Raw genomic sequence first — 12,890 nt, forward strand, 5'->3', positions numbered from 1 at the left:
CTCCTTTGAATTATTTACCATGTTGCTCGAGAGCGTTCCTTGTGGTCAAGTTGTGAGAGCCTCGGCGATCTGCCCGACTTGCGCCTTGAGACTCCGGAGTTGTTCGAATTGACTCTGGAATGTCTTCCGTGTCTCTGTCACGAAGGCCGCAAGGACGTTTCGAGGTGGTCATAGGCTCAGGTGGGCGTTGTTGGAGAAAGCCATGTTGCTAGAGTCCATGTGATGGTTATTTAGGCAAATTCTATAGTCTTATCCAAGCAAAATTTTGGGAATTATTCATCGCCCCATGTAATTATTATTGTAGCTCTGGATCGAGAGACGGTTGTAATCACCCAAAAAAGATTTCATTTCTCCGTTGAGCCTGCGATTCCGTGCGGGTAGTGGTCGGCGGCGAGGTTCTCATTGCACCAAAAGCAACGCTCAGGTGTAGTTGCGTGCACGACATTCACCGATCCTCGACTCTCCGCCAGTTGTTGTTGCACGACCGTCATTTGTGTTGTCAGAGCTTTTATCGCCTCCATGTTGATGGTCGAGGTTGTGTCGGGGTTTTGTTGCGTGCTTCTCCTCTCCATGGGGCACTGGTCATTTGAGCGCGTTAACTCTTCGAGAAGAGTGTGGCATTAAGATGGCGTCTTAGTCGATACAATGCCTCCCGCAGCGGTATTGACTAAGGTCTTCATAATGGAGATTAGACCATAGAAGAAGGTCTGGAGTTGCTCCAACAGGGAGATCCCGTAGTGTGGACAAGAGGCGAGTTTAGAAACTTCGATCGGAGGAAGAGCGGAAGAAGAAGAACATGGAGAAGCTGAGGAAGAACATGAAAAAACGAGATTGTCACGTTCAGTGACGATGATGATGGTTATGACGGTATTAATGAGGATGATGATGAAGAAGTTGACAAGTTCTCTTTCTAGTGAACCAAAGAGTGTGTGTGCATAATAGATTCGTGTTCAATTTCGTGACTTGCTTGGAACAAATTTTTGGTATCTATGCCTTTTTTTAACTTGTGTTTAAGGTCTCTTTGTTTTGGGTCAACCTAATGATATGTTTAATTTAGAATTCATTTTTTTTTTCTTTTCCATTGTTTCTCTTCTTCTTGTTTTTTCACTTGTATACGTATGTCATTAGTGTCGTATTTTTTAGTTGATGATTCTTGAAACACCTCTTGTTAAAACATTTGTTGATTTTTTAGGTGTTTGATGAAATGCTTGAACTATTTACATTTTGAAATTAATTTATATCAATTTACATTATATGTTAGATGTTTGATGAAATGCTTGAACCATTTGATTTTTTAGCTTTGATTTTTAGCATAAATAGTGAAGAAATTGTGTCTTCCATGTCAACAAATCATGTCGATTGTTGACAATTATATGTCAACAAATTGTGCCGATTGTTGACATCTATGTCAACAAATCAATAAACTTTTCAGTGTAGTCATTTGTTGACATATATATATATATATATATATATATATATATATATATATATATCAACAAATCAATAAACTTTTTAGTGTTGTCATACATATATATGTCAACAAATCGTTAAACAAACCAAAAAAAAAAAAAAAAAAAAAAAAAAAAAAAAAAACAAAAACTAGATTTTTTGCAAGACTCAGAGAAAAAAAATAGAAAAAGTAAAGAAAAAAAAGAGTAAAAAAAGATAAAAAAAATATTATCTCTCCTCATTTTACTAGTATTTTTGTTTAAATTATGATTTTGGTGCAAAATGAGAATTGGGTTATAAAAAAAAGTAGTATATCAATAATTTTTTCAAAAAAAAAAAAAATACAAAGATCTATGTTACGTGAACCAAACATGTTTTCAATATAAAAAAAAAGTAGTATATCAGTCATTTTTCCAAAAACTTAGGGGCCGTTTGGTTTAGTTTTCTAAACTCGTTTTCTGTTTTTAAATTTATTTTCTGATTTTAATTTTTAAATTTAAAAAACAGATTTAGAATTACGTTTCAGAATATTTTAAATGTTGTTTGGTTATGTTTTCCATTCAATTGTATAGAGATAAAATAGAAAACAATTTTTCATTGTTTTCTGTTTTCTAAACAAATTTCAAAGAAAACAGAAACATGATTCTAAATCTGTTTTCTAAATTCATAACCAAACACTTTTTCTAAAACTGTTTTCTAGAATTTAGAATCAGAAAACAGAAAACGGGAACAGAAAACATAACCAAACGGTCCCTTAAACCAAACATGTTTTCAATTTTTGTTTTCAATTTTTTCCACTAAAAAACTAAAAAATTGTTTTTTTTCAGAGGAATACCAAACACACCCTATGGGCATGTTTGGTTGAAGTGATGTAATGAGAATGAGAATGACAATGGCAATGAGAATGGAATAAAGAAGGAATGGAATGGAAATACAAACTTGATTATTTTGTTTGGTGAGTATATTAGAATGAGTGATTGAATATATACTAATATGTTTGGTTATTAGTAGAATGGAATGAAATTAAATTGCTTTTTACAAAATACAATATTATTATCTACATACTTGTACAGGTGATGTGTATACTAATATGCGTACACGTAAAATCTAGTATATAATTATTATATACTTGTACATGTGATATATACCAAAATATAATATTATTATCTACATACAGAGAGTACACAATAAGAAAATGAAATAAATAAAAAATTAAAAAATTGGTTGATAGAAGAACAAGACGCAATTCAAATCACAACACACATAAACCCAAATCTCAGACTAACAACTATGGTAAACGTCGAAGTAGATCCGGCGATTACATTGACTATTATAGTGATGAAGGGCCGCGTAGGACGATGGCAGCGGCGGCGGAGTTTGGCGGCGGCGGCGGAGTTTGGCGACGTCGGGTTACTACCTGGCGAACGTCAAAGCAGCTCCGGCGAGTATGGTGATATATGACCGCATCAGACGACGGCGGCGACGACGGAGTACGGTGATGATTTGCGTAGTTGGGTTAACTACCTGGTAAACGTCAAAGTAGCTCCGACGACTATGGTGATGAAGGATTGCGTTGGTGGAGGGTGGCGTCATACGACGGCGACGGACTTTGGAGGCGATTGGTGTAGTTAAGTTTTTGGGGTTTAGGTTTAATGCAGATTTTTTTTTTTCTCCTGTTATAAACTAAATGGTTTTTTGGGGATTTTAAAAAATATGTTGGAATGGAATTATGATTCAACTGGTACCCCTGTTGAATGTTCATTCTTATAAAATGAGTGAATCATCATTACTCTGGAATAAGTATTCTTGTTTTAATTTTAAACCAAACATCAGAATGAGCCTAATTTAAAGAATGATGATTCCATTCCATCCCCCATTCCTTTCAACCAAACATGCCCTATGTGTTACGTGAACCTCCAAAACGAGTCTCCATGATAATGGGGATAGTCTATGAAACACAGGATCACAACTGAGGTGGATGATTATCTAATCAATAGTGTACTGTGAGTGTGACTCATGACCGTATAAAAAGGACCTTGGGCATATAACTATTAACTACCATCGTATTGTCGTATGCTTAACTTTGACTACCGAAAATAACCCTCGTCCACATTTAAGGGTATAATGACAAAGACATAGCAACGAGGGTATTATCGTCTATTCCACAAATATATTCTGTAAGGATAAGATTAAATAAAAACAGGCGGGAGCTTAAAATATGTATAAATTATAACACTATGCTAATTTAAGAAAAACAAACAACTTGGAAACATAAAAACTGGCAAGTGGAGTTTTAATTGGGTGTCTCTGCGTGACGACTTAGTCATGACGTCATATCTCTACGTCGTATATAGCTAAGATGAGAGATTCTCACTGGACGACGCGCTAACCGAGGCACGTGCTCATCAGTTTCCGCTTAAGCATTTGCATTTGCCATTTGTCGTGATGTTTTTAAATTTAAATTTTAAACACAAGTGCTCTAAACATTAGTAGACTTTTGTGGGATTATTTTTATACTCAATTATTCCACTTGAAATAATATAAGAAAAACTTTAACGCTTGTAAACAACGTTAGGTTAGTGACAAAACACATGTGGCGATCTTTTCTTCAATAATTGTTAACACAATTTTTTAGATAACATTTACGCGACACATGCGGTGCAAAGATTTGTCACGTGGATCGTGTTAAATCTTCCAAATCACTTATCGAAGACTTCAAGTTGTGACTTGAGCTATGAGTCACTTCCGTCGGAAACGCTTGGACTCAAAATGTCAAAGTCACGACGAGTTCGTAGCAATGACGTAGTGGAGTGATTTTCTCCTACGAGCGTTCTGATGCTCAACATTAGCACGGGGCGCTAAGGAACGTGGGAGGTCTCATCTCGTCTCTAGATGGTAGAGAGGGGAAGTGATGAATGATAAAGTGTATGTTGGCAGTAGTTTGCCTTTGGGAGAAAAAAATGTGAGAGTTTCTCTAAGTTGGAGAGAACTTACCTCAAAATCGTGATAAAATGAGGGTATTTGTATAGGTTTAAGTGTGTTAGATAATTGGTATAACATGTGGGGCCCACTTGATTGGAGAAATGGCAGAGAGATCCTTCGGCTTTGGTGATTCTGGCGGGATCCTTTGACTTTGACATTTTGGCTGAAGGATCTTCTGGTTTTAGGTCTTTTGACAGGAGGATACATTAGTCTTGATATTTTGGCTGAATGATCTTTCAGTTTTAGATCTTTTAACAGGAAAATCTTTTGATCTTCACATTTTAGCAGGGATCTTCCGATTTAGGGTTCTTTGGCCAGAGGATCATCTGGTCTTGGCACTTTGACGAAATGATGTTATGATTTTTGTTGTTTTTGCCTTTAGATTGTCTTTTTTTCATACGAATAAACGACGCCATAACAATAGTAATAAAAATAATAAATATTTCTTGTATACAATTAGAAAAATAATTTTTAGAATATATGTTCATTATCGTAATACTTAGTATAGTTTAGTTGGTAAATATTACACACCACATCCACATTAGTTGAGATCGTGAGTTCAATCTCTATTAATAGTTGCTTTTAAAAAAATCATTATCATCGCCAAATGATATAAATAATTAACCTATTAAAATTTAACACTTTTCTCGTTTGAAATATTCAAACAAAAAGAATAGAGCTGATATTATGAGTTGAATATTAAGCAAAAGGTGCAAACTTTACTAACATGTCATTTCTTTTTCTTAATTTGATGGTACCTATATGAGAAATAGCACACACAAGATTTCATAGGTTTTAAACCAAAAGTAAAGTAGTTAAATTTATATTAAAAAAAGAGTAAAATTTAACAATGAGAAAATGGCGGCAAAAATACCAATTGTTTTCGTCTTTATTCAGTTAGTTATCTAATATTTTTTTTTCGTCAGCGAAAATACCAATTGTATAATTTTTGTGTCTCCGTTACTACCAATTTTAAATGGACGGTCTGGATTGATTTTTAAAATGAAAATCCCTTTATTTATTATTCAGATTGTTTATTTGATTCATTTTTAAAAATGAATATAATGAAATATTTTATTAACTAACATAACAAAACGAGTTATATTGTTATATCGAGAAATTCCCAAATCAGAAATTCTCAAAATCGAAATCTATAATCGAAGCGTAGTGGCTGAAGAGCGTGGAAGTGATGGCGAAGACGATTTCGAAATGGATGAAGAAGAGTACGACGAAAACGGAGAACACGAGGTCCACCTTAAGAACACGACTCATCCTCAACAGTGGTGGGCCGCCGTGAACGAAGCCTGTAACGTCGGCGATGATGGCCAACGAGACTCGGATGGGTCATGGGAGGAGAGCGATTTGGATAGTTCGTGCAGCGACGACGACGTCCAAACTCGGAAGGGGAGGAGCAGAAATGAGTTCAATCCACAGTCAAGGTTTGAGAATTTCATGTTCAAAATCGGAATGGAATTTCCAACCATGACCAATCTGAGGAATGTTCTGAGAGAAGTCTTTATTCAAAACGATAGGGATTTTAAGTATGTATTCAATGATAGTCAAAGAGTGCTAGCAAACTGTAGAGACAAAGGGTGTAGGTGGGTTTTATACGCCAGAGTGAAAAATACTGATTACAAGACGGTTAGGATTAATACCCTTATGGACGAGCACGATTGTGGCATAGTTTTTGATAACACACGCGTGACAAGCCGATGGTTAGGAACACATTTCAATAGAGCAAAGTCTGTTTTAATGCTAGCTAGCAGTCTGTTTTTTTTAACAAATGGTTTTATTGGCAAGTCTGTTAAGATATTAGTATGGACATATGCAGATATGTTTTGGTTATGCAGATGCAGATATTTGCATTGACATAGCAGTTTGTTTTTTTGGTTATTAATGAATGCCAAGTTGTTTTGTAGATGCAGATTCCAATTTGGATTTAATGTGAATGCAAATGCAGATGCCAATTTTTTGGTAAATGTATTATTCATGGAGTGAATGCCAAGCTGTTTTATAACAACTCCATTTCTATTTCAACGCAAATTTCATTGCAAAGAGTACAGACACAAACACAATACACAATTACAATTATAACCAACCCAACAAGAAACTAAGAAAAGAGTCTGGATCACAAACACATTACACAATTACAAACCAACCCTACAAGAAACTAAGAAAAGAGTCAGATCACAAACACATTACACAATTACAAGCAACCCAACAAAAGCAGAACAATTATGATCAAAACAACTTGCAGTCTGAAAATCCTTGTTCGAAGTGGCTCAATCTCACCCTCCAAATTGTTCTTCTTCTTGATGAGTCCAGGAATGATACGCTTGGATCTTTCACATAGTGCGGGATCTTTCCATCGAAAAAAATTACAGCCACCCTCTTCCTTATAACCCGATATGTGAGCATATTCCAACAAAGAAGAATACGAAAAGAAACTCAACGATGACTAGAATCTCTTACCTTTTTTTTAGCGACCCATAGGACCTCTTACCAGGATTTGCATTCGTCCACTCCGTCGAAGGCACGCCACAGATGTAGTAGTACCACGCTATGTCATCGTCCATTGCTACGAAATCACGAGGAAGAAGACGATAGAGCCGAAGAGAAGTCTGGGCAATTTGACGATGAAACTAGGGATTTCAATTTGGGGCTAATCTTATTGTTTCAATTTTGTTTCAATTGTGGGTATAGAGATCTCGTGGGTATATCTACCTATTAAATGCATATTTATTAGATTCAGATATTAGATAATAATAAAAAACAACCCATTAAAGTCCGTTTGTAAATATTAAATTTACTTCAAAATTGTTCTTTTTAAAGGATGTTGGCTTAAGATGTTGACACGTGTAAATCCGTTTGTATTTAACAGTCTTGGTGGTAACGGAGACACCAAAATTAAACATTTGATATTTTCGTCTACGAAAAAAAAAGATTAGGTAGCAAATTGTATAAAGTCGAAAACAATTGATATTTTTACCGTCATTTTCTCTTTAACAATTCGTACTTTTTTTTTAATTTTTTTTTTTTTATCAAAATTCTACATGGCTAAACCGGTAGTTCTTTAATCAAAATTCTACATGGCTAAACCGGTAGGCAAAGCACTAAACTACATACAGATACAAGTGACTGATTTATGATTTACAAAAATTTATACATGTTCAAATAAATTCCTAAAACTTTTCGTCTCCGACCGTGGACTAGATTATAGCGAAATATATCATTTTTCCATAATACTATACGAATATACGATGCCTCTCTATTTAACCTAATCCTTGTTACCTAATAAAATACTCAAACCCGTTTGCAACCTCCACATCATCCAAACTAAAATCTAAACCGACAATTCATACATAATCAATGCGACCAAATTCCTATATCTAAAATTTGTATACTTATCGTTTAGTTTGACTTGAATCATACGTATAATTCTACAAATATACGTTAGGGATCGTGACTCCCAAATACGTATACTACGAAAAAAAGCCATGTCATATCGCGCGTGTATATTTTACTTTTGCCATTTCCTCAAGACAAGGAATTTTCCAACGAGCTTCAGTGATTCTTTCCAGGTATTTCCTCACACACATAAGTACAAAACTGACACATACAATAATAATTATTTTAATATATATATCTATACAATTAACTTCAACGCCTATATATTATAACCCACTCTTTTTCCTCATGCCATTTTTTTCCCATCTACCCAAAACCCCGGATTCACTCGCTTCGTTTATCCACATCATAATAATAACAACACAATACACACATACATAAAAATCCATGGCTTCTTCGTTTTCTTCTTCTTTTGCGTACGAAAATAATGCAGTGCTGGGAAACCAGACGGCCATGGTCAACGAGCTCGTCCACGGCCGAGACCTCGCGACCCAGCTCCGATCCATTCTCTCGGCGCCGGACCTCGACGGCGACGGAGATTCCGACGGAGCTCCGGCGGAGGATTTGGTTTCGCAGATAATGGAGACTTTCACCAACACGCTCGTCATGCTGAACAAAAACGACAGCTCGTTCGGCGTCGAAAACGACAGTCGTTTTCTCGTCGAGCCCAAGTCTCCCAAGTCCGAGGATTCCGAGGAGAGCTCGAAGAGCGTGTCGACGACGGAGGCCAGGAAGGACCGTCGAGGGTGTTACAAGAGAAGGTGAGTTTGAAGGGTAGTTTCGTCATTTCGATTTGTGCTAAAGAGATCGTGGGTGCTTATTCGCCGTTTTGTGATGCAAGACGAGTTAAAAGACCATCCTACCCCTGTTTCGTACTCTGTTCACATACCGCTTATTTCAAATCCTCAATTAGGGTTTTTTTTTTCTTTCAAGTATTTCTTTCATTTGAATTGGGTTTTTTTTTTTATTTTGTTTTTAAATTTTTATTTGTGCTTTAATTAATCTCAGGAAGAGCTCAAATTCGTGGACAAGGGAAACACCAAATTTAATTGACGATGGTCATGCATGGAGGAAGTACGGACAAAAACCCATTCTCAAATCCAAGTATCCAAGGTACTACAGATTCATTTTTTCATGACTTCAAAGCAATTGGCTTAGCTTATTAAGCTTTGATTTTAACCTTTTTTTTTCTAAAAATTCAACCGTTTCGTTTTAAAGTGATCGAAAAAATAGTTTTTAGTCGAAATATACAAAAAAAAAAAAATGAAAAAAAAATCGATAGCTTTTGGAAAAGCAACTTTTTTTTTATAAGTAAAAGCACTTTAAAAAAAAAAACAAAATATGTCAAATAGTGTCTTTGTCTTTAATAAAATTAAAATCTTTTAGTCGATTTATTATAAATTGTGCTTGTGTATCACATCAAAAGTTTCATAATTCTCTTTCGAAGCTTCAATTTTAAATTGAATAAAATATGCTCATTCATTTCATTAAGAACATACTTATGGGTAAGCATCATATTTATTATAATTTTTTTGCTCAAACATATTTATTACATATAGCAAATATTAATTTCAACTCTATATGATATAAAGATGATGTAATTTTATTTTTAAACTCAATTCTGATATCTTGGAGAATCTATTTCATGATACGAATTTAGGCTTCCGATTATGACCTAATAATTTTTAAACCATATAGTACAAAGCTTAATCACATAAAGAGAAATAACAAAGGGCAATAATTTGACATTTATGATCATGACTGATTAACATATTTGTGGTATTAACAGTAACACGAGAGTTACTTGACATTTCCATAATTTTGGTAACTAATTAACGCAAGTATTATACATAAATTACGCAGGAACTATTTCAGGTGTACTCACAAGTACGACCAAAAATGTGAAGCGACCAAACACGTCCAAAGAGTCCAAGAAGACCCTCCATTGTTTGTGACAACATACCACGGAAATCACACTTGTAGAAACCTTCTCAGCTCCCCCGAGCTTGTCTTGGATTGCGCTAGCCCGGACGGGGACAACTCCAACACCGTGCTTCTCAGCTTTAACGTCGCATCCAAACAGTCCCATGATCACCCGTTTTTCCTATCTTCATTCAACACGCACGTGAAAGACGAGGTCAAGGAAGAGGAGGTAACTAATGCAGCCACACCCACTATGCCCTATTGTGACCGTGGGATCAACGAGTCATCGTCGGTTAATTATATCGGCTTTCCTGATCATCATCACCAGCCGTATGATCTTCCGGAGTTTGATTGTGATCAAAGGTCGGATTTTGGGCGCGGTATTGATTCCTTTGATAATGACGTTTTGAAACATTTTGGATATTGATTAGTGGTGGTTTCATTGATTACCCTTTAGTTTTGTTTTGATTATTTCACCTTCTGTGTACTTTTCTACCACTCCATTTGGGTATGTACAAAAATAATTGTGATTGGGTTTTAGGTTTTCAGTGATATCTCCCGTGTGTTTGGATTTCAAGAAATATAGCATCCAAATAGTATAATTTTATTTTTTTGTGATTTATGACCTTCCTTAAATGGTTGTAGATCATTTGGAATATAACTCTCTGGTATGTAAACATTAGTTTGATCGTTTAAATTCAGGATTTTTTTGTGTGAACTAGTCATTTCAAACTTCAGTGTTTAGTAAAATGGTCAATGTTTCACGAGTTAATGCATTTTAGTCACTTATAATATAAAATTATTAATATACCTTTAATTATTTTCAAAATAATTTTATGAGTTTCCAAAATTTTATTCAACTGCACTTTCTTTATTAATCTACTCTTCGATAAATCAGAAGAATAAAAAGAATATGTCAAAAAATTTAATCCACTGTTCGATAAACCAGAAGAAGAAAAAGAAGAAGAAGACGATAGTGGTGATGACGATCGACGATGAAACTACCTTCGAGGACAACAGAGATGAAGATCGATCTCAACAATGCCCAAAGCGATGAGGACGACGAAGATGGCGACGACGGATTCAGAGCTCCTTCGAGCTCGATTCCAGACCGCGACCACGTCTCTGGACCTCGGCCAAACCCTAGCCGCGTCGGAGCTGCCATGGACACAGGTTTGAAGGAGGAGGAAGTGATGACCTTCGACATCGAAGAATCGGCAATTTGACTGCCGAGGAGAACGACGACAACGCGTATTTGTGTGTGGGTAATTTGGAAGATTTGTCAAATTTTGATTATTTTGCCTCAATTTTAAAAAGTCGAGCTATATTGTTAAACCCAAACTTTAAAATGATTAGATAGTCGCATTGCCCTTTTAAAGGATGAATCAGTAACAATAAATCACAATTACATGTACATGATCAATTACTTCAAAAATAAACAAGAAGAATTAATTCTATTCTAATAAGTCAACTTTCCTTTACACACAAAATTAATTTTTTACTGTTCTGAAGTATATCAAACTTTATACTTTCTCAAAATTTAAACAAATTAAAATAGCATATATAGTTCAGCAATTTTCATATGTTTAATTTATCCCGAAGCAAGTGTACGTGAGCAAGCAATGGTGATATTGTCCAAAAACTGAAGATAGTAAAAAAAAAAAAAGTACTAATCTATTCAGGATATGTATAAAACTCTATGGCCAGGAAATGTTAAGATCCAATAGTTAGATTTCGTTTGAATAAAACTACACTTACATACGCATGAAAAGCCACAAAAATATATGAAATTACTAAATCGTTTTCAATATATTGTTTTTTTTTTCCTTTGGCCTTTATAACCTGTAATTATCAACAACTACTCATATGTCCCTTTCATCTTCAACTAAATTATTTTATCGATGATATATATACATATCTGTATGTATATATACATATCTGTATGTATATATATATATATATAGAGAGAGAGAGAGAGAGAGAGAGAGAGAGAGAGAGAGAGAGAGAGAGAGAGAGAGAGATTGGAATACAATAAAGTCATAGCGAAACGTAGAAGTTTAAAATTCAGTACCTACTTCAATTGTTCATGTTATTACCCCGTCATAGACTACTAGAGAATATGAAAGCCAAGCACTAGGTATTATTTTCCCTTTTTTAAAAATTGAACTTATGTCATCAATTGCATTGTATGATTACGAATCTACGATGTCACATGATACGACTTGGCAGTATTTTGTATTACACAAAAATAATGTCTAGTTACCCTTATTGGATCGATGTGACGTCATTCATACTCAGTGGAACTGGAAACAGCCGAGAGAGAGAGAGTAGATCAATTGAATTGGAAACCAACAACAGGTCTCTGTGTATTATTAACTAACATTTTGAGAAATAAATAGTCATATGCAACGCCAGGTTGATTAGTTCAAGTCAACTTTGCTAGCTGGGAGAGTCTAGGATATATAGTTGAAGAGAAATGAGCATATACATATATATGTTATATATATATATATATATATATATATATATATATATATATATATATATTCGTGTGTCCGTACAATCCAAGGATGTGACGTACAAGTTTATAGAGGAGACTTAAATTTCATTTGATGGGCTTTAAGATATAGGTAGTTGGTGATTATACAAGTAGAGGACATTAAATATGAACATTTAAGCACGAGTTGCAAATATATATAAATGTGTATATATATATATATATGTATAGTTTTTTTAATACAAGTCAAACTTAATTCACCATTAAACGGTGAGTAATCAGTTGGTACAATAATTTGCTGTTAATTTGGCGCCTTATGGACGAGATAGATCATTACCCATTTATTGGAATCAATCATATGTTTCTCTAAGAATAAGTATTCAATATTTCACTTTTATTTTGTGCGTAGCTCATGATGAGTTATACACAAATTATTTCACAAATACTAAATATTTTCAAATCTTTCGTACACTTTTATATATATATATACTAGTTTTTTAGCATCGCGCTACGCGCGAATGATTTTAGCATATTATAATGATAATAACAAGTAAAATTTGTAGAGGTTAATTTGTGTTATCAAGATTTGTAAACAATGGACACCAAAGAAACCGGCAATTAAGAAAAAATT

At 34.6% G+C, this 12,890-nt stretch overlaps 1 protein-coding gene across 1 annotated transcript; it reads left to right on the forward strand.

The window, feature by feature from the left end:
• Window positions 1-8,120: 8,120 nt before the first annotated feature.
• Window positions 8,121-10,310, forward strand: LOC149405262 (WRKY DNA-binding transcription factor 70-like). Its single transcript, XM_089607183.1, has 3 exons — window positions 8,121-8,600; window positions 8,848-8,952; window positions 9,703-10,310. The coding sequence occupies exons 1-3, from the start codon at window positions 8,227-8,229 to the stop codon at window positions 10,187-10,189; spliced, it is 966 nt and encodes a 321-aa protein (XP_089463309.1). The 5' UTR covers window positions 8,121-8,226; the 3' UTR covers window positions 10,190-10,310.
• Window positions 10,311-12,890: the final 2,580 nt, after the last annotated feature.

Source organism: Urtica dioica, chromosome 2 (genome assembly GCF_054948205.1).
Source record: "Urtica dioica subsp. dioica isolate 48M chromosome 2, U.dioica_male_clone48M_v1_H2, whole genome shotgun sequence".
NCBI classification, from domain to species: domain Eukaryota; kingdom Viridiplantae; phylum Streptophyta; class Magnoliopsida; order Rosales; family Urticaceae; genus Urtica; species Urtica dioica.